Source organism: Podarcis muralis, chromosome 14, assembly GCF_964188315.1.
Source record: "Podarcis muralis chromosome 14, rPodMur119.hap1.1, whole genome shotgun sequence".
NCBI lineage: Eukaryota > Metazoa > Chordata > Lepidosauria > Squamata > Lacertidae > Podarcis > Podarcis muralis.
Genome location: NC_135668.1, coordinates 40221374 through 40246430, shown reverse-complemented (window position 1 = coordinate 40246430; position 25057 = coordinate 40221374). Strand labels below are relative to the sequence as shown.

The 25057-nt window shown below is 46.1% G+C and overlaps 1 protein-coding gene across 2 annotated transcripts in view; it reads right to left on the bottom strand.

The window, feature by feature from the left end:
• CPPED1 (calcineurin like phosphoesterase domain containing 1) overlaps positions 1–25057 on the bottom strand; it is a 67672-nt gene that overhangs the window by 7700 nt on the left and 34915 nt on the right. The window contains exon 3 of one of the 2 annotated variants that reach the window (XM_028705716.2): positions 18686–19108. The exons of the other annotated variant lie outside the window; for it this stretch is intronic. Within the exon in view, the coding sequence (XP_028561549.1) occupies positions 18686–19108 (423 nt within the window). The remainder of the gene's footprint in view (positions 1–18685; positions 19109–25057) is intronic. 2 annotated transcript variants of the gene reach the window in all.

Sequence of the window (25057 nt, the reverse complement as noted above, 5' to 3'; positions counted from 1 at the left end):
CCATTTTCAGAATGTCTTAATGGTGTTCTGCCAAAGGTTTTGTTTGCCAAAGGCAGTGGTTCTCTTGGATTAGAGAGCAATAAGAACACTAATGGGTGAAGGCTGTGGGTTTCGATGGTTACACAGCAAGCATTAGACATCGACATGCATCACACACACACACACACACACACACACACACACACACACACACACACAGTCTACTTAGACTAGACAAAGAAAACTACTTATCCTTGCATCCAACTAGAATGAAACCCATTCCAGACTGCTTCAATCTTATGTTCCATTTGCTGTTGGAGCAGGGCTGGCCAAGGCCATTTTACCATTTGAGGCAAAACCTGCCTCCGCCTGCTCCTCCACCTGAGGCAACTGGAGGCTGGGGAAACCCTGGTGCACTGAAAGCAGTGGGGGAGAGAAAAGGAGGCTGGAGAAGGAACAGGACGGCAGAGGCAAAGCTGGTCTTGAATGGGGTAACTGTGCCCCTGAAGCACCAGGTGCACAACCTGGGAGTCATTCTGGACTCACAGCTGTCCATGGAGGCACAGGTCAATTCTGCGTCCAGGGCAGCTGTTTATCAGCTCCATCTGGTATGCAGGCTGAGACCCTCCCAGCCAGAGTGGTGCATGCTCTAGTTATTTCTCGCTTGGACTACTGCAATGCGCTCTATGTGGGGCTACCTTTGAAGGTGACCCGGAAACTACAACTAATCCAGAATGTGGCAGCTAGACTAGTGACTGGGAGCAGCTGCCAAGACCCTATAACGCCGGTCTTGAAAGACCTACACTGGCTCCCAGTACATTTCTGAGCACAATTCAAAGTGTTGGTGCTGACCTTTAAAGCCCTAAACGGCCTCGGTTCAGTATACCTGAAGGAGCATCTCCACCTCCATCGTTCTGCCCAGACACTGAGGTCCAGCGCTGAGGGCATTCTGGCAGTTCCCTCGCTGCGAGAGGCCAAGTTACAGGGAACCAGGCAGAGGGCCTTCTCGGTAGTGGCACCCGCCCTGTGGAATGCCCTCCCACCAGATGTCAAAGAGAACAACAACTACCAGACTTTTAGAAGACATCTGAAGGCAGCCCTGTTTAGGGAAGCTTTTAATGTTTAATAGGTTATTGTATTTTAATCTTCTGTTGGAAGCCACCCAGAGTGGCTGAGGAAATCCAGCCAGATGGGCAGGGTATAATAAATAAATAAATACATGCGCAGGATCCAGCGAGCGGCACACTCCTCCTCAGAGCTGCATCTGCTCCCCCTCCCAGCTGACCTCAGCCTGCTGCGTGAGGTGACTGCTTCACTGCGCCTCATGGAGAGGCCAGACCTCTTCCAGAGAACCCTTAGACATGACAGCAAATGATCCTTCTGGGAGCTGACTGATGCAGAGCATCTCTTGAGATCTCCTTGTCTATTCTGAGTTCTGCCTGACAGTGTCTCCAGCGCCCATATTTATAGTCTGTATCCTGCCGAGTCAGCTTACTGGCGTATTGCTCATGTTCATGTATGTCCCACAGTGCTGGATTTACGTATAAGCTAAACAAGCTATAGCTTAGGGCCCCACTCTCTTGAGGGCCCCCCCAAAAATTAAAGGGGAAAAAACTGGATGTACATTTCCAAAATATAAGATAAAAAACAAATACAGTGGTACCTCGGGTTACATATGCTTCAGGGTACATACGCTTCAGGTTACAGACTCCGCTAACCCAGAAATAGTATCTCGGGTTAAGAACTTTGCTTCAGGATGAGAACAGAAATCGTGCTCCAGCAGCACGGCAGCAGTGGGAGGCCCCATTAGCTAAAGTGGTGCTTCAGGTTAAGAACAGTTTCAGGTTAAGAACGGACCTCTGGAACAAATTAAGTACTTAACCGGAGGTTCAGAAGTAAAATAAAACCTACATACAGTTAGAGCTTAATAATTATTTCACTATTAATATACTTCCATTACCACAATGGTGGACTTCAATCTGGTTTTGGATGATGTATTGATACATCACCCAGCCCTAGTCCACAGAACCCTCCCATAGCAACCAAAGGGACGAATCATGAAATTCCAGCGGCAGGTCTCTTGACTCTGTATCTTAAGGTCACAGCGTGAGATGTCACTCAGCTGGTGTCTATGAAATAACCACTTGTTAACCAGGGGTCTACAGTGGTACCTTGTGTTACAGACGCTTCAGGTTACAGACTCCACTAACCCAGAAATAGTACCTCGGGTTAAGAACTTTGCTTCAGGATGAGAACAGAAATCACGCGGTGGCGGCGTGGCGGCAGCGGGAGGCCCCATTAGCTAAAGTGGTACCTCAGGTTAAGAACGGACCTCCAGAATGAATTAAGTTCTTAACCCGAGGTCCCACTGTACTATGCATTCCCATAGTAAGTGCTGAGTTCAACACAGTTAACCCTTTCAGGACTCAAGCCCACACTATTGCAACTATAAGCAAATGCTAAGGCCAGGCTTGGGTCTGATCACCTTGGCGGGGCGATAAAAAGGGCTAACTGCTCTGCATCATTCTTAATCTCAATGAGATACAAAGGTTTGCCAGGTAAGTTCCATAGCCAATGGTAACTATTTCCAAAATGTGTTAAAAGCTTTTTTTAAAAAAAAGTTTGCTGTGAATGTGCTTGCTTCCCTGGGCTCCTTGGCGATGAAGGGCGGGATGTAAATTCAATGATGACAAATAATAAATTTATATTGATTATTGGTAGTTCCCCCCTTCACTTTTGATGGGATGTACAGGGAAGTCTCATTTTCTTATATATCCCAAGGGAACTCAACTGCCACTTGGGGTCCCCCCCCCAGACACATGACCTATTTTTCATTTCCCTACTCTGTGGCATGCTTTTCAGGCTTGCCTGGGCAAAAGAGAGACACTGCCAATGATTCAAACAGAGGAAGCACAAAGCAGCAGAAAAGAAAAGGAGGAAAAGACAATCAGCTGAAGCTGTGAGCGAAAGATCCGCTTGGTTTTCAAACTCCGGTGGAGTCCTTGCTGCTAAAGCGGCTTGCCCTATTTTGCTTCCTGATCAAAATGAAATATTCTTTATTTAGTATAGCTCCTCAAACTTTGCCTACCTGGGATGAAAGTTGCATCTATAATTCAGTGTAATAAACTTCAAAAAGTGGATTCACTGACTCAGTGCTGCGCTTCCAAGTTGAGGAGGAAAGTCAAACTCTTTGGCAGGAACGTTCAGAATATTTTAAAATTATATTCCAGCAAATATAAAAGTAGGTCCTAATGAAGAAAACACCCTGAAAAGTTGAAAGTAGCTACGATAACTGGTAAAGGATTGCATCTAACTAACTTCCCCCCAGAAATCCATAGGTCTAAGTTAGTAGTGACTGTTAATGAGTTTACTCTGAATACAACCACAAGCCAAGATGTTTTTATGGTTGCCTGGTGACAAGTGAATGCTTCTCTGGTGGAATAATATTCGGTTCAGTAAATTGAGTTTCCTCCACAATTAACTGAGAAAAAAAGATGCACAACTTTTTTTTAAGCTTGGAAACCAGCGCCTTGGGTCTTTAATCAGTGAATTGGCTCTTTAATGCTGCCTGGCAAACTGTATGACACTGACAGACAGGCAGCAGTGTGGTATCTTGCCTTTTGTTAGTTGCGTGTCATGAGACTTGACCATGGGTAGGCAAGCTAAGGCCCAGGGGCCGGATCTGGCCCAATCGCCTTTTAAATCCAGCCTGCAGATGGTCCGGGAATCAGCGTGTTTTTACATGGGTAGAATGTGTGCTTTTATCTAAAATGCATCTCTGGGTTATTTGTGGGGCATAGGAATTCGTTCACCCCCCAAATATAGTCCGACCCCCCACAAGGCCTGAGGGATAGTGGACCTCCCCATGCTGAAAAAGTTTCCTGACCCCTGGCCTTGACCTCCTGGCCCCTGATTGGCTGTGCCAAGGGTGGGCCAAGGATAGCAATCTGGGCTGAAGAAGAAGCAGGAACCAGGAAACACAGCACTCACCAGTGGCCAGGTCTAAAGAGCATGTCAGGATCACAGGGTGAACTAGGAGGCAGAGTCAAGATCACTTGATAACCAAGGACATAGGAACATGCCAGAGCACAGGAAGACCTTGCTGCTTCAGGAAGGCTCAAATGAAAGAGGAGGTTATTCTAGACATCTTCCTTCCCAATGGCCAGTATAGGTTCCTGTATTACAGAGGACGCAATGACTCTTGGGATCCCTTCCAACTGCATCATTCCCACTGCACACCTTGCTCAGTGGAAAATTCTCCTGCCGAGGGCACACCTCTGGCGTTCCTTGACATCTTGCTGCCGCCGGCAAACTGACGGCTTTGAAAAGCCGTAGAAAAGTCCACTGGATTCAGGAGAGAGCCTCATGTTGCTGTGCTTTTGTAATTGCAAGACACAGGGACAGAATATATAAAAGCTGCATAACTAGTGCAAGGAGAAGTGGTCTGACAGGCAACATTAGTCTTGTCTCAGCCAGCTATAAAGAACAATTTCCCTACATGACAAGCTTGGGCCCGAGAGACGAAGTGGTGGAGGGGATAGCTTTTACTGGGTGAGAGTCCTTCCTATAAAAGAAAGCATTTTCTTTCCATTTGTTTCTTTCTCATCGAATAATCCTCTGCCTCCTGGGTCTTCCTGCAGATATTCCTATATATATATATATTGAGCATATCTGGACTTGCAACCGACTTTCTACACTGCCCATTGCCTCGTAGTCTGTTACTGTATACAGTGGTACCTCGGGTTACATATGCTTCAGGTTACAGACTCTGCTAACCCAGAAATAGTGCTTCAGGTTAAGAACTTTGCTTCATGATGAGAACAGAAATTGTGCTCCGGTGGCACCCATTAAGCTAAAGTGGTGCTTCAGGTTAAGAACAGTTTCAGGTTAAGTACGGACCTCCAGATCGAATTAAGTACTTAATCCGAGGTACCAAAGGCCCAAATGTTTCATTTGCGATGAAAAATGCCATAAAAGTGACTTAAAACCGCCTCCCCTGGAAGCCACATTCCTCTGCTTGTGTTCTCTGAGGTAGCTGTGCTTCAAAATGCATGGAACTTCTGGCAATGTTAACGTCGGAATTGCAGCAGGTTCAGGGGTTCCTGAATGAAAGCTGATAATAGCACAGAATTCAGCACCAGGGAGAGCTCATTCCCAAATAAACAAATTCAGTGTGTATCATGCAAGGGTTAGGGGACCTGTGACTCTCCAAATGCTTTTGTACTCTGACCAATAGGAACCTAAAAGGAGCCCTGCTGAATGAGACCAATGGCCCATCTAGTCCACCATCCTGATCTCACGGTGGCTGACCAGAAGTCTGCAAGCTGGACGCGAATGCAACAACATTCTGCCACTTGTGATTTCCAGCAATTGGTAATCAGTCATAATATCTCTAGCAGTGGAGCAGCTGCCAATAGTCACATGACTCCATGACTCTGTCTAATTCTCTTTTGAAGTGTATTTGCACCTTCCAGTGTGGTGTAGAGCCAGTGTGGTGTAGTGGTTAAGAGTGATGGACTCGTAATCTGGTGAACAGGGTTTGCGTCTCCACTCCTCCACATGCAGCTGCTGGGTGACCTTGGGCTAGTCACACTTCTCTGAAGTCTCCCAGCCCCACTCACCTCACAGAGTGTTTGTTGTGGGGGAGGAAGGGAAAGGAGAATGTTAGCTGCTTTGAGACTCCTTTGGGTAGTGATAAAGCGGGATATCAAATCCAAACTCTTCTTCTACTCTTCTTCTTCCTTGGGGACAAACATATTCATGAACACTTTCCCTCTGTGAGATCTACCTGACAGAAAAAGGTTTAAGGAATACCAGGCCAGGATTTTCCAAGCTGAAGGCCACTCCACGTCACCACACTCAAGTTTGCAACTAGAGTCCTACTCTGCCAACGCCTGCACCTGTGTAATACCAGCCTTTTCTCAATTCTGCTTCCCACATTCCCACATCCATTTATTTATGTTTGCAGCCTGTGCATGCGTACTCAGAGTCCCCACTGGGTTGTGTTCTTGGCCTAACAACCCCAGCTTTACGCACGTTGATTTGGAAACAACTTTGCGGAGAAACCAACATATTCAGACGTCGGCTGTAGGCTGCTGGCATCTGAAAATGTAGGCTGATTATTTCACATTGTCTCTGAAAACTCACAGGGGCCACCGTTAATGCTTGTTGCGCAACAGAGAGGGAAGCAGGTCGCGGCTACATCTAACAGAAGATGCAGCTAGCTTTGCTAACATAATAAACACAGGCTTCCCCTTTCTGCCCTGCCACCTCAGTTATTTACTCAACTTATTTTGTTCATTACCATAAAAAAAGAAAGAAAAAGAAAGTCAACACGATCCAATCAGTGCAATAATGCAAAGATGACAAGCTAGCAATTTACTTTGGTCTAGATTTTTCTCTTTTTTCTCCCCCTTTTTTTATCTCAAACATAAAAAGAATCTCATAAAAATGTGCCGTGCACTCAGATGCAATTTATTCACTTAGAAATGTTCTCCCCAGGTAGTGCTGCCAAATTATGATTTCAGAAAGCCCTCTCAATATTGTTAGGTGGAGAAGCCGCCTTTCCCCCTCCACTTTTGTAGCAGGGGTGGGGAAGCCTTTTGGCTAAGTGGGCCAGATCTTTATCTCCCCGCCCCACCTGCCAATCACCTGGCGTCACGATGGCATCAAGTGACTGGTAGGCGGTCAGTCCTGCCCACCTGTCAAAATTGACCTGTGAGGGTGGGAGGAGGGAAACACACTGGTGAAACAGCACTGAACTCTCCATTCATCAGCTGCTGAGTGAAGGGTTCAATCCTGATCTCTGCAGGGGCTTGCTTCACACCAGCTTCACACTCAGGGAATGTGTTGGCAAAGCAGCACCCAACAAAGGTTGGATCCTGTCCTTCTGCTGATGTCACCCAGTTGAATGACAGGTATGTGGTTGTAGAAAATGGAAGTTGTGGGGCAGTATTTGCCCATGGGCCAGAGGTTTCCCAGCCCTGTTCTAATGTATGCTCAGAGCCAAACAACATTCCAATCAGCTGTGCAATTGGGTCCGAGCAATGGGAGCTCACCCCATCATGGGGATTCGAACTGCCGACCTTCTGATCGGCAAGTCCTAGGCTCTGTGGTTTAACCCACAGCGCCACCTGCGTCCTTCTTATTGTCCATACTTTTTGCATTAAGAGGTACTTTGTTCTGTCTCTCCTGAATCTTCCAACATTTGGTCTCACTGGATGGCTGAGAAGGAGAAAAAAACACACCTCATAATAGGGCTGGGCAATCTATGGCCCTCCACTTACTGCTGCGCTCCAACTCCTATCAGCCCCAGGCAGCATGACCAATGGTCAGGGATGAGAGGAGCTGCAATCCAGGAACGCCGGGAGGGGCACCGGTCGTCCACCCCTGCCTTATCAACAGCTCTACCTTGTGACCCCTCCATTCAATAGGCAACAGAAGAAGTGTATCCTTACATGGTGAGAAAAGGAAAGGAATGCATCTCCAAGTATCGATACGGACGTCTCGCTGCAGAATCAAACCCGCCAGTGAATTATCGTGGGCTCTACTTAATATGCAAAAGTTGCTTTAGATCTGTTGGCAGTTCTGACAGATACATTGAGGGAGGTTAGAGAGAATCTCGTGGAGTGAATAGCTATGTGGCATCAGAAAGTCAAAGCAAGACTCTCTTGGCTCAAAAATGCCTTATTTATTTATTTATTTATTAAAGCACATCATGCCAACAGTTCATTTCAAACGCATTTATCAAATGCCCATGCTGGAAACGTTAAGCCCTTGGATTTAAGCGCCCCTGAAATTAGCAGGGATTGTTCCTGAGTAAACATGATTGGGCCCAGGATAAATAATTTCTGAAAGGCCTCATTGCTTTTAAGAACGTGAAGGCCATTTAAATTGTTTTAGTGTTATCGTCGTGAACTGTTTCCCAAAACTGGGGTTAGGGAAGGGAGATTCTGCTGGAGGAGATGCAGATCTCTGGGGAGGGGACACCTCAGGTCCAGAGGCCAAATGCTGTCCTCCCCCACCCCCGGCTACACTATCTGGCCCTTGGGTGTCTTCCCACACCACAAACACCCTCCTCTGAGCCCGCCTCCTTTACGGGCCCTGCTTTGCACCCAAAATGTTTTTGCCTTGCTGGAATGTGCCCTTGACCCCTTAATTAGTTGATGGGGACCATAGGAAGGGAGAGGCCTCTTGTGTTCAGGCCCTGCTTGTGGACTTCCCATAGGCATCTGGTTGGTCTCACTGTGAGAACAAAATGGCAGAGTAGATGGACCATCGGCCTGATCCAGCAGAGCTCCCCATATGTCCTTAACTGTTTTAATTGTTAATAAATAATAATATTTTTTTAAATTTATATCCCGCCCTCCCCAGCCGTAGTCGGGCTCAGAGCAGCTAACAACAATAAAAGTAACACAACATTCTAAAATCAATTCATTTTAAAATCAATTCAAAATCAAATTAATGGCAACCATTGGGCTAGAGTTCTGTGAGGATTACCACAGGAGGGGGTGTTGTGCTGTGTTAACGGGCCTGGTTTATTACACATTTTAATCGTGGGGTGTTTATTTTAATGTTTAAATGGAATTCTGTGGTGTAATCATGTTTGTGTGTGTTTTGTAATTGGTTTTATGCTTGTAAACTGTTTATAAGTCACCTTGGCAATTAAGTGGCATATAAATTTCATTGACTTAGTCGTTCATTATTCATTGTTATTATTCTTACTCACAGTAGTTCATCATAGGGAAAAGTGGTCTCAATGACTGCTGGATATGGGGGCCATGACACAATCCTCTGAAGCCTAACTCCAAAGGGTTTTTTTTGGGGGGGGGGGAAATCAACCACCCAGAGCTGCTGCCCCATCTCAGAGTGTTCCTTTTATGCTAGTCTCTCCTCCCACTCTTGGTAGATATCTTATTTCTGCCTTAATTAATAAAAAAAACCCCCTCCAACTATAGATCGAATTACGAATCAAACATCAATGACTCTTTTCTTTAGCATAAATTAATAAAGGCGTCATTAAGCAAAAGCAAATTCTCAGAGGAAACCTAAATGGTTGTGACAGGAAAAGGAGCCCAATGGCTTAAAACCAGCATGCAAAATACATTGGCAGGCGCTATCTTGAAAGGCTGATTAAAGAAGTAATTGAAGATGGGGACTTGGAGTTTGAAAAACGAGATCCTCTATCAAGACAGGCAGATATAGCAGTCCTGGATGACCTGGTTCCTCATAGCCTCCATTCCCTTTTGAGGTTATCTTCAGACGGACAGATTGAAATCTCTCGGGTTCTTGTTTCAAGCTCCCCCCCCCCCCTCCTGGCTTAGATGCAGCAGAGATCTGTGCTTTGGCAGGGCAGCAATTAAAATGGGAATTGGTTCAAAGCTTGGATCCAAGTTAGATCAACGCTTTTCTGCATAGTAACCAAGGTTATAATGGCAAAAATGCACAGGAAACTGTATCTGATTATAATTTCTGTTATATGTAGCTTTCCCTCCTTCTTAAGGAGCTTGGGACTAGGGGAAGCCCGGATCTCAATCTGAATCAGGCCAGTTTTGAACTGGGGGCACCCGCACATGGGCTGAGACAGACCCAGATCACCATAGACCAGGCTGCCCAGAGTTATCCAGGTTGTCAGGGGATGCGAAGGCTGGAGGGCCCAGAATGGTGCTCCTCCACAAGCACAGTCCCTGCAGGGAAGGCACTTACTTATAAGAAGAACCCCGCAGGACTGAATCCCCTGCTCACCAGCTGATGGGAGATTTCAAACCTGTGGTCTGCTAGGGAAGGGGAAGAAACCCTACAGGACTGAACCCACCTGCTCTCTTCAGTATGTGTGTGTGTAGGGTGGGGGGAGGATGTACAGCATACATAAGGTTGCAGTCAATAATTTCATTCATTCATTCATTCATTCATTCATTCATTCATTCATTCATTCATTCAACTATGCCACCCATCTGTCTGGGTCGCCCCAGCCACTCTGGGTGGCGCCTTAACAAAATAAAACATCAAACGCAGTAAAATGTCAAAACATTAAAAACTTCCCAGTACAGGGCTGCCTTCAGATGTCTACAGAAGGTCGAGTTGTTTACTTCCTTGACATATGACAGGAGGGAATTCTACAGGATGGGCATCATTACGAAGAAGGCCCTCTGCCTGGTTCCTTGTAGCTTCACTTCCTGCACTGAGGGAACCACCAGAAGGCCCTCAGAGCTGGACCTCAGTGTCCGGGCTGAACGATGGGGATGGAGACGCTCCTTCAGGTATACTGGGCCGAAGCCGTTTAGGGCTCTAAAGGTCAGCACCGACACTTTGAATTGTGTACTAGGAGCCAATGTAGATCTTTGCTAGTCCCATAAAGCGAAACGTTTTATATGTAGTTATTGAGATACCTTAAGCCTGTTGTGTTAATAATTTACCCTTTGCATCTGTTTTGTATGATTTATTTTTAATCTGTATTTTTGAGAAAGGTTAATAAAGGGAATGAGGGGTCGGGGAGACGACTTAAAATAAAAGCCTGCTTTATTACCGATGTGTTTGCTGCCCTGGGCTCCTTTGGGAGGGAGGGTGGGATATACTTTGAAATAACAACAATAATAAATGAACTGGCTTGGTTGTGCCTACAGAATCTATTGATGCTTACCTTTCTAAATGGAATGGAAATTCAGGAACAAAACAACTCTGATGGGGGGCAGAATCTCACATAGATAAATATCGCACCAGCTCAGAATGTTCCACTGGCAGGCAGGAAACTCCCCTTTTCCAGGGTTTATCCAGGAAAGTCCACAGCAACAGCCTGCTGTGATTCTCTGCTGCTATTTCAGAGCAGTGGGGCAACCAATGGCGCTGAGCAGATCTGGCCCTCCATATTCTAGCTTCTGTAGAACGAAATTGATTTCTCTCTCGTTGCCAGTGAGAAGTGAGAACACTTTGCCTCCCTCCCTGCAGGGCCCAAACCAGCAATCTGCTAAGCCTGCGCTGAGGCAACGAGTGGCAGATGTAAAAAGGTAGCTGCGTGAGGGGAAAACGAGCACAGTGCCAAGGTAGTTCCTGCAGACTTGATGGGGGTGGAGAGAGCCAGGGCAGTGTTCTGAGAGAAGAGCATAAATAATAATAATAATAATAATAATAATAATAATAATAATAATAATAATAATAATTTATTATTTGTACCCCGCCCATCTGGCTGGGTTTCCCCAGCCACTCTGGGCGGCTTCCAACAAAGATTAAAAATACATTAGAATGTCACACATTAAAAACTTTCCTGAACAGGGCTGCCTTCAGATGTCTTCTAAATGTTAGGTAGTTATTTATCTCTTTGACATCTGATGGGAGGACGTTCCACAGGGCGGAAGCCACTACCGAGAAGGCCCTCTCCCTGGTTCCCTGTAGCTTTGCTTCTCACAATGAGGGAACCGCCAGAAGGCCCTCAGCCTTCACATGCTCAGAGACCAACATCGTGCCTTTGTCTAGATGCATCCATCCATACCCCATCCATTTTGATGTGGCAGACATCAGAAGGAACATTTTCTTCCAGACTGAGGTCCACATTTCCATCCGGGAAGCATTCTGGGGGCCACATGCCAGTGGCAGGCAGGGTCACAGGCAAAAGCAGGTAAAGCAACAAATGTAATTTTTAACCTTTCACAGTAGGTAAAGATTTACCTTTCACGGTAGGCTAGTTTCTATGATTCTACCCTCCCTCTAAGCAGCCAAGAGGCATGGGAAACCCGCTAGCAGCATCTGAGCGCAACACCACTCTCTCTATGTGTGGTTCCCACATATTCAGAGGCACACTGCCTCCAACAATGAAGGGAAAACATAGCCATTGTGGCTGGCAGCCTTTCATAGTCTTGTCATGCACAACTTTGTCTAATCCGTTTTCAATGCATCCATGTTCGTGGCTATCACTGCCTCATGTGGGAGCGAGTTTGAAAGATGAACTATGCACTGCATGGGAAACTGTTTTCTTCCGCCTTGGCCTGATTTTTTCACATTCAGCTTCACTGGGCGGCCCCGAGTTCTAGTTACTACGACAGAGGGGAGAAAAATGTCTCTCTATCCGCTTCCTCTACAGCATGCATAATCTTAGACGCCTCTGTCGTGCCTCTATTACTAAAGTGAAAAGACCTAAGTGTTGCAACCTTCCCTCATAGAGGAAAGGGCCACGGGCCTATTGATGGCAAATAACAATCACACCGCCCCTGACACCAGTTGTTTACCACACCAGGATGACTATGGTGGTTCAATTTAAATAGTGGCAATTTGAGCCATCCATTTCAAAACCACCAATATAAGCCAAGGGTTTTAATGAAGTTATCCTCGTAGAAATTCATGTTTCCCGAATAAAAGGATACATATCGCCTGGTTGCTATGATGATTAAAAGCATTGTTTTGCAACTAAACAGGCCCTCAAGGACAACCTGGGGGCATCATCTGAAACCATTGGCCATACAGCCCAGGTGGCTTTTGCAGTGCAGAGCTACATCTGCTGTGAGATAAGAGACTGATCTCTCTCTCTGTGTAGCATTCAAGGGTACTAAGTGAGATCGCTTACTTGAAGGCTAAAGCTATAAATTCTGCCCACTGTAGAGGCATTTCAAAGGCAAAAGCTCAATTCAGGCAACAACCTAAACCACGGTTTAATTACTTCAAACAACTAATAATAATAATAATAATAATAATAATAATAATAATAATTTATTTATACCACGCCCATCTGGCTGGGTTTCCCCAGCCACTCTGGGCGGCTCCCAACTGAATCTTAAAAACACAATACAGCATTAAACATTAAAAACTTTGGGCTGTTTCCCATGCTGCCATTGGACAACATACTTCTTTCCTCTCTTGCCCCCTTAAAATTTGCTCCGGGGGTTCAGGCGATGCTTTGGCACTTCTGCCTGATTTGGGGGGTCCACAGGGAGAGGAAAGGAAGGTAAGTTCTGTTGCAGAAGCAGAACGTGGCTTGATCAGAGCTGGATCCAACCCCTAGTCTCTGGATCTCTCCATCACCCACCCCATGCTGGCATGTGGCCCTTAACAGACTGTCCATGAGCTAAAGTGGCCCTTGACACAAAAAAGAGGTTCTCAGCCCCTGATCTTAGGGTTTCCATGTTGGCAGGTCCACATCCAATGTACATTTAAAGCACATGACCCCCCCCAAGAATCCTGGGAACCAGCAGAGTTCCCCCCACCTAGAGCTACAGTTCCCAGCACCCTTAACAAACTACATTTCTCAGGATTCTTTGAGGGAAGTCGTGAGCTTTATGTGTTAGATATGATTTAAACACATGGCCTGGTTCTGCTCTGAAAAGCACCTGAGTCAAAACAACAAAGGGGACTGGCTTCTTCAACAGATTTCCTCCACCCTGCTCGTAAAACTACAATGAAGTTGACATTTTCATTTGGTAACGCAAGCTTATCGTCATGGCTTAACTTGGTGAAATTAAAAAAGTGCCAGGTTTTCAATTCATAAATATTTATGATAAGGACACCATTTTATCTTTAATTAGCCCAACTGTTAAGGACACTTCTGAAGTGAGAAATTGAATTCAGTGCTTAACACCAGATGCAGCTTCTGGGACTCGAGTTTTAGCTCGATGGCTTACAATGAACGGAATACCGAAATCAAATCAAAACAAACAAGCGCACATGTTGTTCACATGGAACTGCTAAAACAGAGTAACACCAAACAAATCTTAAAGGGGGGCGGGGGAATGGAAAAGAAAGTTTCCAAATGCGAATGAAAGAATAAAAAGGCTGATGTAATACACAATGGTTTCTGGATCTTCTGAGTTATGTAGTACAGTGGTACCTTGGTTTACGAACTTAATCCGTTCCGGAAGTCTGTTCTTAAACCAAAGTGTTCTTAAACCAAGGTGTGCTTTCCCATAGCAGCGGGGGACTCAATTTACAAATGGAACACACTCATGTTCTGCTTCCAAGGCAAAGTTCACAAACCAAAGCACCTACTTCTGGGTTTGCAGCGTTCTTAGTTCAAGTTGTTCATAAACCAAAGTGTTCTTAAACCAAGGTAGCACTGTATTTCAGGAAAGGAAAGACAATGCAATGGAAAGAAGCAACACTGGATTATTGATTTGTTCAGCTATAAATTGGCTCTCCTAGTGGCTTGGGTCCTACCCAATATATCCAATTGGTCAATGCGTTCGGCGGGACGGCCTCTTGCATGTACCATCTATCAGAAGGTCTGATCTGCACTATGGAGGAATCTGGGTCTCTAGCATGGTGACACCTACCCTTTGGAACTCCCTGCTGCTGCATATTAGACTGGTGCCCGCCTCTGTTGTCTTTTTGGACACCTGCTGAACACCTACCTCTTTCAACCAGCCTTTCAAAGTAGAGATCTTTCCCAGTTTGCACCTGTATCAGAACTGTTTTTCTTAGAGGTTTAAGATATTTTATCACTTGTGCGTTTGCTACCCTGGGCTCCTTTGGATGGAAGGGCAGGATCATACATTTGACGAGCCAACCAACAAATAATACTCTAAAACAGGCTTATAATAAAGGCTAATAACGCAGCAGAGGAAGGCACAAATGAAAAACGGCTTCTTTCCCCACACACTGGATCAAACAGTGGTGAGGAACCATTTTATTTCATAAAATCTATATACTGCTTGATTGCAAAAAAAAAATAAAACAATGACACTATTAGTAAAAAACAAACAAAAAACCAACACATTCAAAAAATTAAAACCAGCAATAAACTAAAAACACATAAACTTTCTAGATATCTGATTAAGCTTGCCTACACAAAAACGTTTTTAGCAGGCCTCGGGGAAAAAAGCAATGAAGTTGCCTGTCTGATATCAATAGGCGGTGAGTTCCAAAGTTGTGGAGGGCCTTTGTACAGTAGTTTCTACACAAACTCACCCCAATGTCCTCCATTTAAGGAAGTGTAATCAGAGTTCACAAAGGTCCATATAGTAAAAGCTATGGTTTTCCCAGTAGTGATGTATGGAAGTGAGAGCTGGACCATAAAGAAGGCTGATCGCCGAAGAATTGATGCTTTTGAATTATGATGCTGGAGGGAGACTCTTGAGAGTCCCATGGACTGCAAGAAGATCAAACGCATCCATTCTTAAGGAAATCAGCCTTGAGTGCTCACTGGAAGGACAGATCCTGAAGCTGAGGCTCCAATACTTTGGCCACCTCATGAGAAGAGAAGACTCCCTGGAAAAGACCCTGATGTTGGGAAAGATGGAGGACGAGATGGCTGGACAGTGTTCTCGAAGCTACAAACATGAGTTTGACCAAACTGCGGGAGGCAGTGGAAGACAGGAGTGCCTGGCGTGCTCTGGTCCATGGGGTCACAAAGAGTCGGACACGACTAAACGACTAAAGGACAACAACAATCAGAGTTCAAAGACGTACTCCAGCCAGGGAAAATCACTTAAGGACTGAGAATCCAGCCCACAATATTGGAAGGGGCATGGGAGGCCATCATGTTGAACAACCTTGCTCAGTGTAGGATTCTGAGGTGGGGCACCAAAGAACCTAGCCATTCCCTAAAACAATCCTCTCATTTCCGCAGTGATATTAATGTGGGCAGTGCTTTTGTAGAGGAACCACAAGACTGTGTGAGATCCTGCTCTGAGGAGATGACGAGAGACTAATCATCTTTTAGGAACTAGAATCCTGTTTCTCTCCAAAAAGCAAAATACAGGGACAAGAAACAGAAAATAGTGACTGTTCCTGGTGAACAGAGAAGAGTTGGAACATATAAAGCAAGCAGGTGTTTGTCATCCTAGAAATGTAATAATGAGGGGTTGAACATTTTTCATCATGGACAGGAGTAAGGATCTTGAGCCAAGCAAAACAAAATTATGCTGCCTCCAGCTGGGAATAACTGTTTATTTTGGGTGTGTGTGTGTGTGTGTGTAGAGGAAGCATCTGAACAGATCAGCTTACCTGGAAATGACTGTCTTCTAAAGGCATTCTATACGGCAAGAACTTGTAGAAGCAAGACTTTATTTATTTATTGCATTTATATATCACCTCCCCCTGCCTCGAAAGGAGCTCAAGGTGGCATACACAGTTCTCCCTCCCCCCCCCCTTTAATCCCCAAAACAACCCTGTGCAGGTAGGTTAGGGTGAGAGGTGGCCCAAGATCACTCAGTGGACTTCATGGTGTTATTTGAATTCTGGCCTCCCAGGTCTTAGTTTGACACTTCAGTTACAGTGGTACCTCAGGTTAAGTAATTAATTCATTCTGGAGGTCTGTACTTAACCTGAAACTGTTCTTAACCTGAAGCACCACTTTAGCTAATGGGGCCTCCCGCTGGCGCCGTGCCACCAGAGCACGATTTCTGTTCTCATCCTGAAGCAAAGTTCTTAACCTGAAGCACTATTTCTGGGTTAGTGGAGTCTGTAACCTGAAGCATAGGTAACCTGAGGTACCACTGTACTACAGAACCCTGGCTCTCTTGATCTCTCCAAGGACTCAAGGACTTTTGAATTCAGCACTTGCTACAAGCAACGAGCTTTTCCAAAATTACAATAGGTTCTTATTTTGTGTTCGTGAAGAACAAAGTAAGAGTTCTGCTCTGAAGATCTCGGCCTAACAACATCTTTGTTTGAAATATGTTGAATGGGACTACTTAGCTGCAATATTTTCAATTACTTATTGGTTTAAAAAAGGCATAATTTTGCTTTGTCATTATATGGGCTTTAATGGAGTTGCAGAAATTCAGCGTTGACTAAAAAATAGCTGCTTGTCCAAATACAAGATGCCTTGCCAACCCTTGTTAAAATTATTGTTGTAGCAGAGGGTTGTGTTCCACGCCACCCCGCCACCCCTCCAATAATACCAAATGCCCTTGCACTGCAGGGGAGAAGACAGCAAAAAGCAAATAGGAGGGGAAGGAATAATATTTCATTTTTTAAAATAGAATAACCACTCTAATTTTCTCCAGTTTGGATATGAAAAATTGGAATTAATATTAAGTGATTAGAAGGTTAACCTTCTTAGACTGCAAAAGCCAAACGTGATGATGATGACGATTAATACCAAACATGCAAGAACAGGCTGATTTCATTATTTATCATCTGACTATCATAATGAAGGATGTGTTCAAATTGATTATTTGTGGGCAAAGTATGAGATGAGAGGGTGGTAGAAGAGAAAGAGAGAGAGAGAGAGAGAGAGAAAGAAAGAAAGAAAGAAAGAAAGAAAGAAAGAAAGAAAGAAAGAAAGAAAGAAAGAAAGAAAGTGTATTATACCTGACTGACAACATCCTGCAAAGAAGGTTCTTCAAGTTGTTTTTTTGAAGGAAACAGAACAGCTCTGTTACTAAGGAAACTGAGCTATGCAGAGCTCACAGTTTCTGAATCAGGGATTATTTCATAGCAAACTTAGTTACGCTATTGTACGGTGAGCTGCCTAGCAGCCCTCTCTCTGTTCGGCTTAATTAATAAGAATACTTAACTGAATGGGAAAGAGATATCCTATTCAGCTAGCTATTTGTTATGTACCAAGCAGTCCTGTTTACAGATGTATTACATGCATGCAGATGGGGTCGTATGCAGACCAAGTGAAGCCCTTCCGTGTGGAGGGGGTGTTAAGTGGGCGCACACATAAGCCCCGCCCCAGTGACCCCAGCAGGCAGTGTCATTGGCTCTGGCTCCACCCAGTAATGAGCTCCCTGCCTTCTGCTGCACTAGTCACCACTGCCCAAGGGGGTTACAATCAAACTAAGGATAGGTGCATGGGAGATGGCAGAGGAAGGGGAATGGAAATGGAGATAGGGCTCTACCGTATTTTTCGCTCTATAAGACGCACCCGACCATAAGATGCGCCTAGTTTTTAGGGAAGGAAAACAAGAAATAAGAAGCCTCCTGAGCGAAGAGGGAGCACTCCTCCCTCTTCACTCAGGAGGCTTTGCGGGGCTATCCCTGAAGCCAGGAGAGCAAGCGGGATCGGTGCACACCAATCCCGCTTGGTCTCCTGGCTTCAGCGAAAGCAAGCCTCCTGGCTTTCCCCCGACCTCCCGCAAGAGCCGCACGCTCTTTAAAGGGAGCGTGGCTCTTGGGGGCTTTTCTGGGAAGTGGGGGAAGGGACAGAGCCGTGCGCTCTGTCCCTTCCCCCACCTCCCACAAAAGCCAGGGATAGCTGCGCGAAGCCTCTGCAGGGCAGTGGGACAAAGGCTCCCCTGCAGAGGCTTCGCACGGCTAAGCCAGAAGCTAGAACAGCCAGGGGGAGAGCTGCGCAGCGCTCCCTCTCGCTGTTCTGGCTTCTGGCTCAGCCCACAAAGCCTGCATTCGCTCCATAAGACGCACACACATTTCCCCTTACTTTTTAGGAGGGGAAAAGTGTGTCTTATAGAGCAAAAAATACGGTAAATAATAATAGCAGCTGCAGCAACAACAGCAACAACAAACATGTTAGCAGCTTTTCTAACAAAGTAGGGCAGAGTGCTGGGGCAAAGTACTGATGTTTATCTGAGCTTCTGTCATTGGTATCACTGCAGCTTACAAGAAGGGTTCTGCTGCAACCAGATTGGTTCTGCTGGTGCGTTTGCAGCGATGCTGTTGATGGGAGGTAAGCGCTGCCGCCCCATCAGCTGCAGCTGCATATTGGCCCACCCCCATCTTCCCCCTGCAGACTGAAGTGGTCCTCTAAGCCCAGAACTGGTCTAACCGACTGCCTCGCCGCGGACCAGGCCTCTCTCTGATCTATGAAGGAACCCCGTACCTGCTTTGCGGAACTTCTCCAAGAGCTCGTGCCGAATGGACTTCTCCAGGTTGAAGTAGTCATGGTCTTCATCAGGTTCTCTCAGGAACAGAGGGATGTGCTGGAAGACGACAGCGTGGCGGCACTTTCTCGCTTCGGCCATTGCAAGCTGCTGCTGGAGCCACTCATCCTGGGCCTGCTTTAATTCCAAGCACTTGGAAGCATCAAAGTACAGCTGAGAGTTCAGCACAAGGAAGAAGACCCCTCCGACCCAGAAGCTGAAGTAATCGTCACCCCACTTTTGGCAATAATCTTCAATTGTTTCAGGAGTTGGTGTGTTCCCAAGGTCGTGGTTGCCACTGACGAAGACCAGGGGGATGTCGCTGCTGACACCCTTCAGGGTGCTTTTCAAGTCTTGTATCTGTGCCTCCCGCCAGGGTGTCCCTACAAACCAAAAGGATTAGACATTATTTCTGCAGGATTTCTACCAGTTCTGGCTCCCTCCTAACCTTTCGACATCTGCCACTCTCATTATGCAAAGAACTTGATTATCAAAAGCCCAAACCCAAAAAAATACCAATTAGAAAATACAATGATCTGGAAAGGTACAATTCAACAAACCGTGAAAAGCTGAGCAAACCATCGGAGCATTTGATCTGCCATTTTAAAAAAGAGATTATTTTATTTGACATGGCTTGGCAGGAGTGATTCAGGAAAGGTTCCATAAATATGTAATGGCATTTGTAATGGCTGGGACCCACATGCGGGTCATAAGACAGGATCAAAAATCACAATTCAAAGCTAGCTTGCATCTCAAAAGCATTTGAAGACTAACCTGGTTCAGACATAACAACAAGCCACAGTTAGTTGAAAACGAAAATGAAAGCCTCTGAGTTCCTCCTTGCAGATGTGTTGGAGGAAAAGCACACAACACTAAATAACAGGCTTTATATAATGAGAAAACTCAGTATTCTCCCTCTCTTAGAAGAGAGTCTAAGCTGGAGAGGTGTATAGTTCTGCAGTACATCAGGATGTGCAGAGCCTGTGACCCTCTCTATATGTTGGACTCCAAGGCCCATCAACCCCAGCCAGCATGACCAATGGATAGGGATGGTGGAAGGTGGAGTTCAGCCACATCTGAAGGGGACGTAGCACATATTTCTGCAGTCATAGATTGAAGGATAATGCAAGGCTATCTCCTTCGGTAAGGAAGTGGTGGGAGATCACAGGGAAGGAATAGCTGGCATGGACAAGGATGGATACCTTACGGTGTCTGTTGGCTTGCAGTGCTGGCTGCAAATCTTCTCAGATCTTCTGAGAACAATCTGCTAGTGATGCTGCTCTAACTAAGCCTAAGTATGCGTAAACCACACGTTAGTCATACTCAGAGCAGACCCAATGAAATTAAATAACACGACTTAGTAGTTATTTAACTGAGTAGAACTCGGTTCAATGCAACCCTTGTTTTTCACTTTAAGCGCCAGGCAGATTTTTCTTATTTCCTGGGCTTTTAACCCTTAATTTGAAGGGTGGCACTGTGACCTCTTTTAGTGGAGAGGACCTGTAGTCCTGCCCTTTTTTTTGTTATCTGTGTTTTTAGCCTCCCATTTGTTTAGCTTTAAGGCCTTCACTTGTATTGCTGTACTTTAAGGCTTTTATTGTTAATTTCAATGTGCTCTAATGTAAGTTGCTTTGAGTTACTTTGTAAGAAAAGCAACTAACAAATTTAAAAAAGTAACAATGATGATGGTATCTATTATTGCATATAGCTTAGTCGGTTAGAGCGTGGTGCTGAAGGAGCGTCTCCACCCCCATCATTCTGCCCGGACACTGAGATCCAGTGCCGAGGGCCTTCTGGCAGTTCCCTCGCTGCGAGAAGCCAAGTTACAGGGAACCAGGCAGAGGGCCTTCTTGGTAGTGGCGCCTGCCCTGTGGAATGCCCTCCCACCAGATGTCAAAGAGAACAACAACTACCAGACCTTTAGAAAACATCTGAAGGCAGCCCTGTTTAGAGAAGCTTTTAATGTTTCATGGACTACTGTATTTTAATATTTTGTTGGAAGCCGCCCAGGGTAGCTGGGGAAACCCAGCCAGATGGGCGGCGGGGTATAAATAATAAATTATTATTATTATTATTATTATTATTATTATTATTATTATTATTATTATTATTACACCAAGGTTGCAGATTTGATCCCCACATGGGATGGCTACACATGCCTGCATTGCAGGGGTTTGGACTAGATGATCCTCAGGGTCCCTTATACAATTCTATAAACTACATCTGCATCCCACCTTTTTTCTCCAAAGAGCTTAAGGTGGTGTACACACTCCTCTCCCTCTCCATTTTAACTTCACAGGTAGGTTAAGTTGAGAGACAGTGACTGCCCCTAAGTCACTCAGGGGGCTTCGTGGCTCAATGGGGATTTGAACCCTGGTCTCCCACGTCCTAATCCAGCACTGTAACCACTGCGCCAAGTAATAATGCAACTAATAATTTTAAGCCCTGCCTTCATTTCCATTTCCCTTCCTCTGCTGTCTACAGAGCATCTCTTCTTAGATGGCAAACCCATTAGGGAGTGCCGGCCGGTGCCCATTGGGACTGGTAGGGGAGAAGGCAGGGAGCCAATTAAGAGCCAGAGCCAATGGCAGGCAGAACCAGTCACTTCTAAGTCCCTCCTCCTCCTTGCTGAGTTCTACCCGGAGACTAAGGTACTCATAGGCAGTGCCAGTCCCCGGACTTGTTATAATGTGGAAGGTGGGGAGAAGAGGAGCTGGCTGAGGGCAGACTGAGCAGTTCTCCATTTGCTTTGGGACAGAAAACTCTCCTCCCCTTCTTTATAAAGTGGCCAGGAACACAGAGGGCCTTTTTAAAAACAAAATTCCCGTCTCCCGCTGAAGATCCTGCTTCCACACTAGGAGAGGAGCCAGGCTGCCTTCACCCCAGCTTGCTGTGGTCAGCAGAGGCGACATTGGCAGACTATTCTCTCAAAGTGCTAATCCATTTGCTAATAAATCCAGTGTTTAACTGACCTTGGCCGTGCCTGCTGCAGAGGACGCAAGTACAGAAAGAGGAGCCATTTATAATGCATCAGTTGACAGATCCCTCCTGCAGCTCTGCTAGTCTCTGTGGGGGCAGGTAGGTATCAGCTAGAGTTTTAGCAAAGTGGAACTGGTCCTGAATGGACAAGTACCCTCTCATCTCTGGGGGGAAGAAACCACTGCAAACTTGTTTCCCACAGATCATTCTTAAGAGAGAAGCAAGGCTGTCAAGGAGCTAGCACGGTGCACCGTAGGGGTGGGGAGCCCTTAGCCCTCTCCAGAAACTCTTGGAATGCAGCTTATATCAACCCTGGCCACTAGGCATGCTGGCTGTGGCTGAGAGGAGCTGGAGTTCAACAGGATCTGGAGGGCCTTAGGTCCCTACTCCCTGATGTAGCTGCCGGAGAGGGTCAGACTGAAGTTCAATTCTCTGCATCAGCTGCAATGCTCACTGGGTGACCTCAGGCCAGTCACAATCTTTCAGCCTGCTCTACCTCACAGTTAAATGCCACATGTGCAAACCATGCATGCCACTCAATGTTCTCTAGATGCGAGGCGGACTATCAATAAAAACAATATAAGGTAAAGGTACCCCTGCCCGTACGGGCCAGTCTTGCCAGACTCTAGGGTTGTGCGCCCATCTCACTCAAGAGGCCGGGGGCCAGCGCTGTCCGGAGACACTTCCGGGTCACGTGGCCAGCGTGACAAAGCTGCATCTGGCGAGTCAGCGCAGCACACGGAAACGCCGTTTACCTTCCCGCCAGTAAGCGGTCCCTATTTATCTACTTGCACCCGGGGGTGCTTTCGAACTGCTAGGTTGGCAGGCAAAAACAATATATACTTCAGTTATACCCTCCCTTTTCTGCAAGGAGCTCAAGGCAAGGTACAGTGGTGCCTCGCAAGACGAAATTAATTCGTTCCGCGAGTTTTTTCGTCTTGCGATTTTTTCGTCTTGCGAAGCACGGTTTCGGAAAAGTTTTGGAAAAGCTTCAAAAATCACCAAAGTCTTCAAAAACCTCAAAAAAGGCTACCACACCGCGTGCTATGAGTTGCTCCTCGAAGTCAAGTCGCAACTGTATTAACGGTGTTAAGAAAAAGGAAACAAACTTGCAAGACGTTTCCATCTTGCGAAGCAAGCCCATAGGGAAAATCGTCTTGCGAAGCAACTCAAAAAACAAAAAACCCTTTCGTCTTGCGAGTTTTCCATCTTGCGAGGCATTCGTCTTGCGAGGTACCACTGTACATGGCTCCCTGCGTTTTATCCTCACAGCAACCCTGTAAGGCGGATCAGGCAGGGAGATAACTGTTTGCCCAAGTTCACCCAGCTGTGCTTCATATGGCTGACTAGGAATTCAAAACCAGGTCTCCCTGGACAAATACTACACGAGGGGTGCTGAGACTTATGGGAGCTACGCTGTTTATTTGTTTGTTTGAACTGGGACCCTGAGGTCCAGTGACTGGTGGAAGTTATGGGCTCAGGTGGGTGGCTTCCGGTTAAGAATAAGTACAGTCATACCTCGGGATAAATGCGCTTCAAGTTAAGTATTTTCGGGTTGCGCTCCACGGCGACCCAGAAGTAACGGAGTGTGTTACTTCTGGGTTTCGCCGCGCACGCATGCAAAGATGGTAAAAATGACATCGCGCACATGCGTGGAAGCGGTGAAACGCGACCCGTGCACACGCATATGCGGGTTGTGTTAGCTTCAGGATGCGAACGGGGCTCTGGAACTGATCCCGTTCGCATCCCGAGGTACCACTGTATCTATCTGAGCACATGCTGAGTGCAGAAATTTGTAACCAATACCTGAACCAAGATCACAAGTCCTTTTACACAAAAATCCACTCCTGGTTTCCCCCTAAGCATTCAAAATAGTTTAGGGTGGTGATGGGGTGGAGAACTTTTTTAGGTGCTGTTGTTGTTTCATAACTGGGACACCTTTGCCAAGAATGAAGGCTATCAATGACTACTAGCCACAATGGTTATGCTCTGCCTCCATTTCTGAAGGCAGCAGGCCTAAGAATACCAATCACTGGGAATCGCTAGAGGAGATAATGTTGCTGTGCTTGGATCCTGCTTGCATTGGCACCTGGCTGTGAGAACAGGATGCTGGACTAGATGAGCTTTTGGACGATCTCTTCTTATGTTCTTACTGCAAATCTACCAGTAGCACCCAATCCACCTCCTTCACCCCTGGACCAGATCACACTGCCATGGCAGTGTGGATGTTACCTACACTACAAATTTGTGAGCCTCCATGGCCTTTTCCCTTGTCAGTCGGGGAAGCTTCAGCCCTCCAGCTATTGCTGAACGATGACGTCCGTCATCCTTGCCCCTTGGCCATCCTTGCTGGGGCTGATGGGAAGTGATAGTTCAGAAACGTCTGGAGGGCCACAGGTTCCCCACCTCTGGCCTAGAAGGAGATACCCAGTGGTGCTTTGTTTTTGTTCTGACTTTGACCTACTTTTCCCGGAGGTGAGTATACCTGTGCCTCAGCTCCTCCCTTCAGACTGCAGGTGGTGTGTCAGTGGGCTGCCTGATGGGAGTCCTTCCCTGCCTTCAGCATTTCCTGAGCAGAGAAAACTAGGTGAATTGGCTGCCCAACTCCCATACAGGCAAATGATTAGGCTGTGCCAAACTGCAATATAATATGAAGTTGTTGCTTTCCACAAACTGATTTATCACTGTGAGATGTGAAACAAGAAGGGAATACCCTAGAACAAAAACGGTATCATGGGAGGTTTCTTATGCTTTAAGTGGAATAAAAATGTCCATCTAGAAAAAGGAAAAGACGAGAAGCAGTGGAGAAAATTCACACGCCAGTTTTAGAATACAGTCATACCTCGGGTTACAGATGCTTCAGGTTGCGTGTTTTCAGGTTGCGCACTGCGCCGAACCCGGAAGTACCGTAATGGGTTACTTCCGGGTTTCGGCACTCACACATGCACAGAAGCGCCAAATCGCAACCCGCGTGTGCACAGGTGCAGCGCTGCGGGTTGCGAACATACCTTCCGCACGGATCACGATCGCAACCTGAGCGTCCACTGTATACAAAATGTTGCAGTGTGAAGGGCTGTTGTTCAGGGCCCAGAAGAGGGCAGGCTGGGCTGGCAACACTGTACAAGAGCACTTCATGCTGCAACATTTTTTTGAAGGTCTCACTTGTCTTTTCGTTTCGTTTTTGCAAAAGCCTCCTGGTCACTGGGTTAAAGCTGACTGAAAATCCAGAGGTAGCATTATTATCAATTTACAAAGGGGTGGAAGGTTCACAGGCTATGAAGGACTTGCTCACAAATTTATTGATAGCTGCACAAATTATTATAGCTGGGAAGTGGAAGGGGCAAGCAGAATAT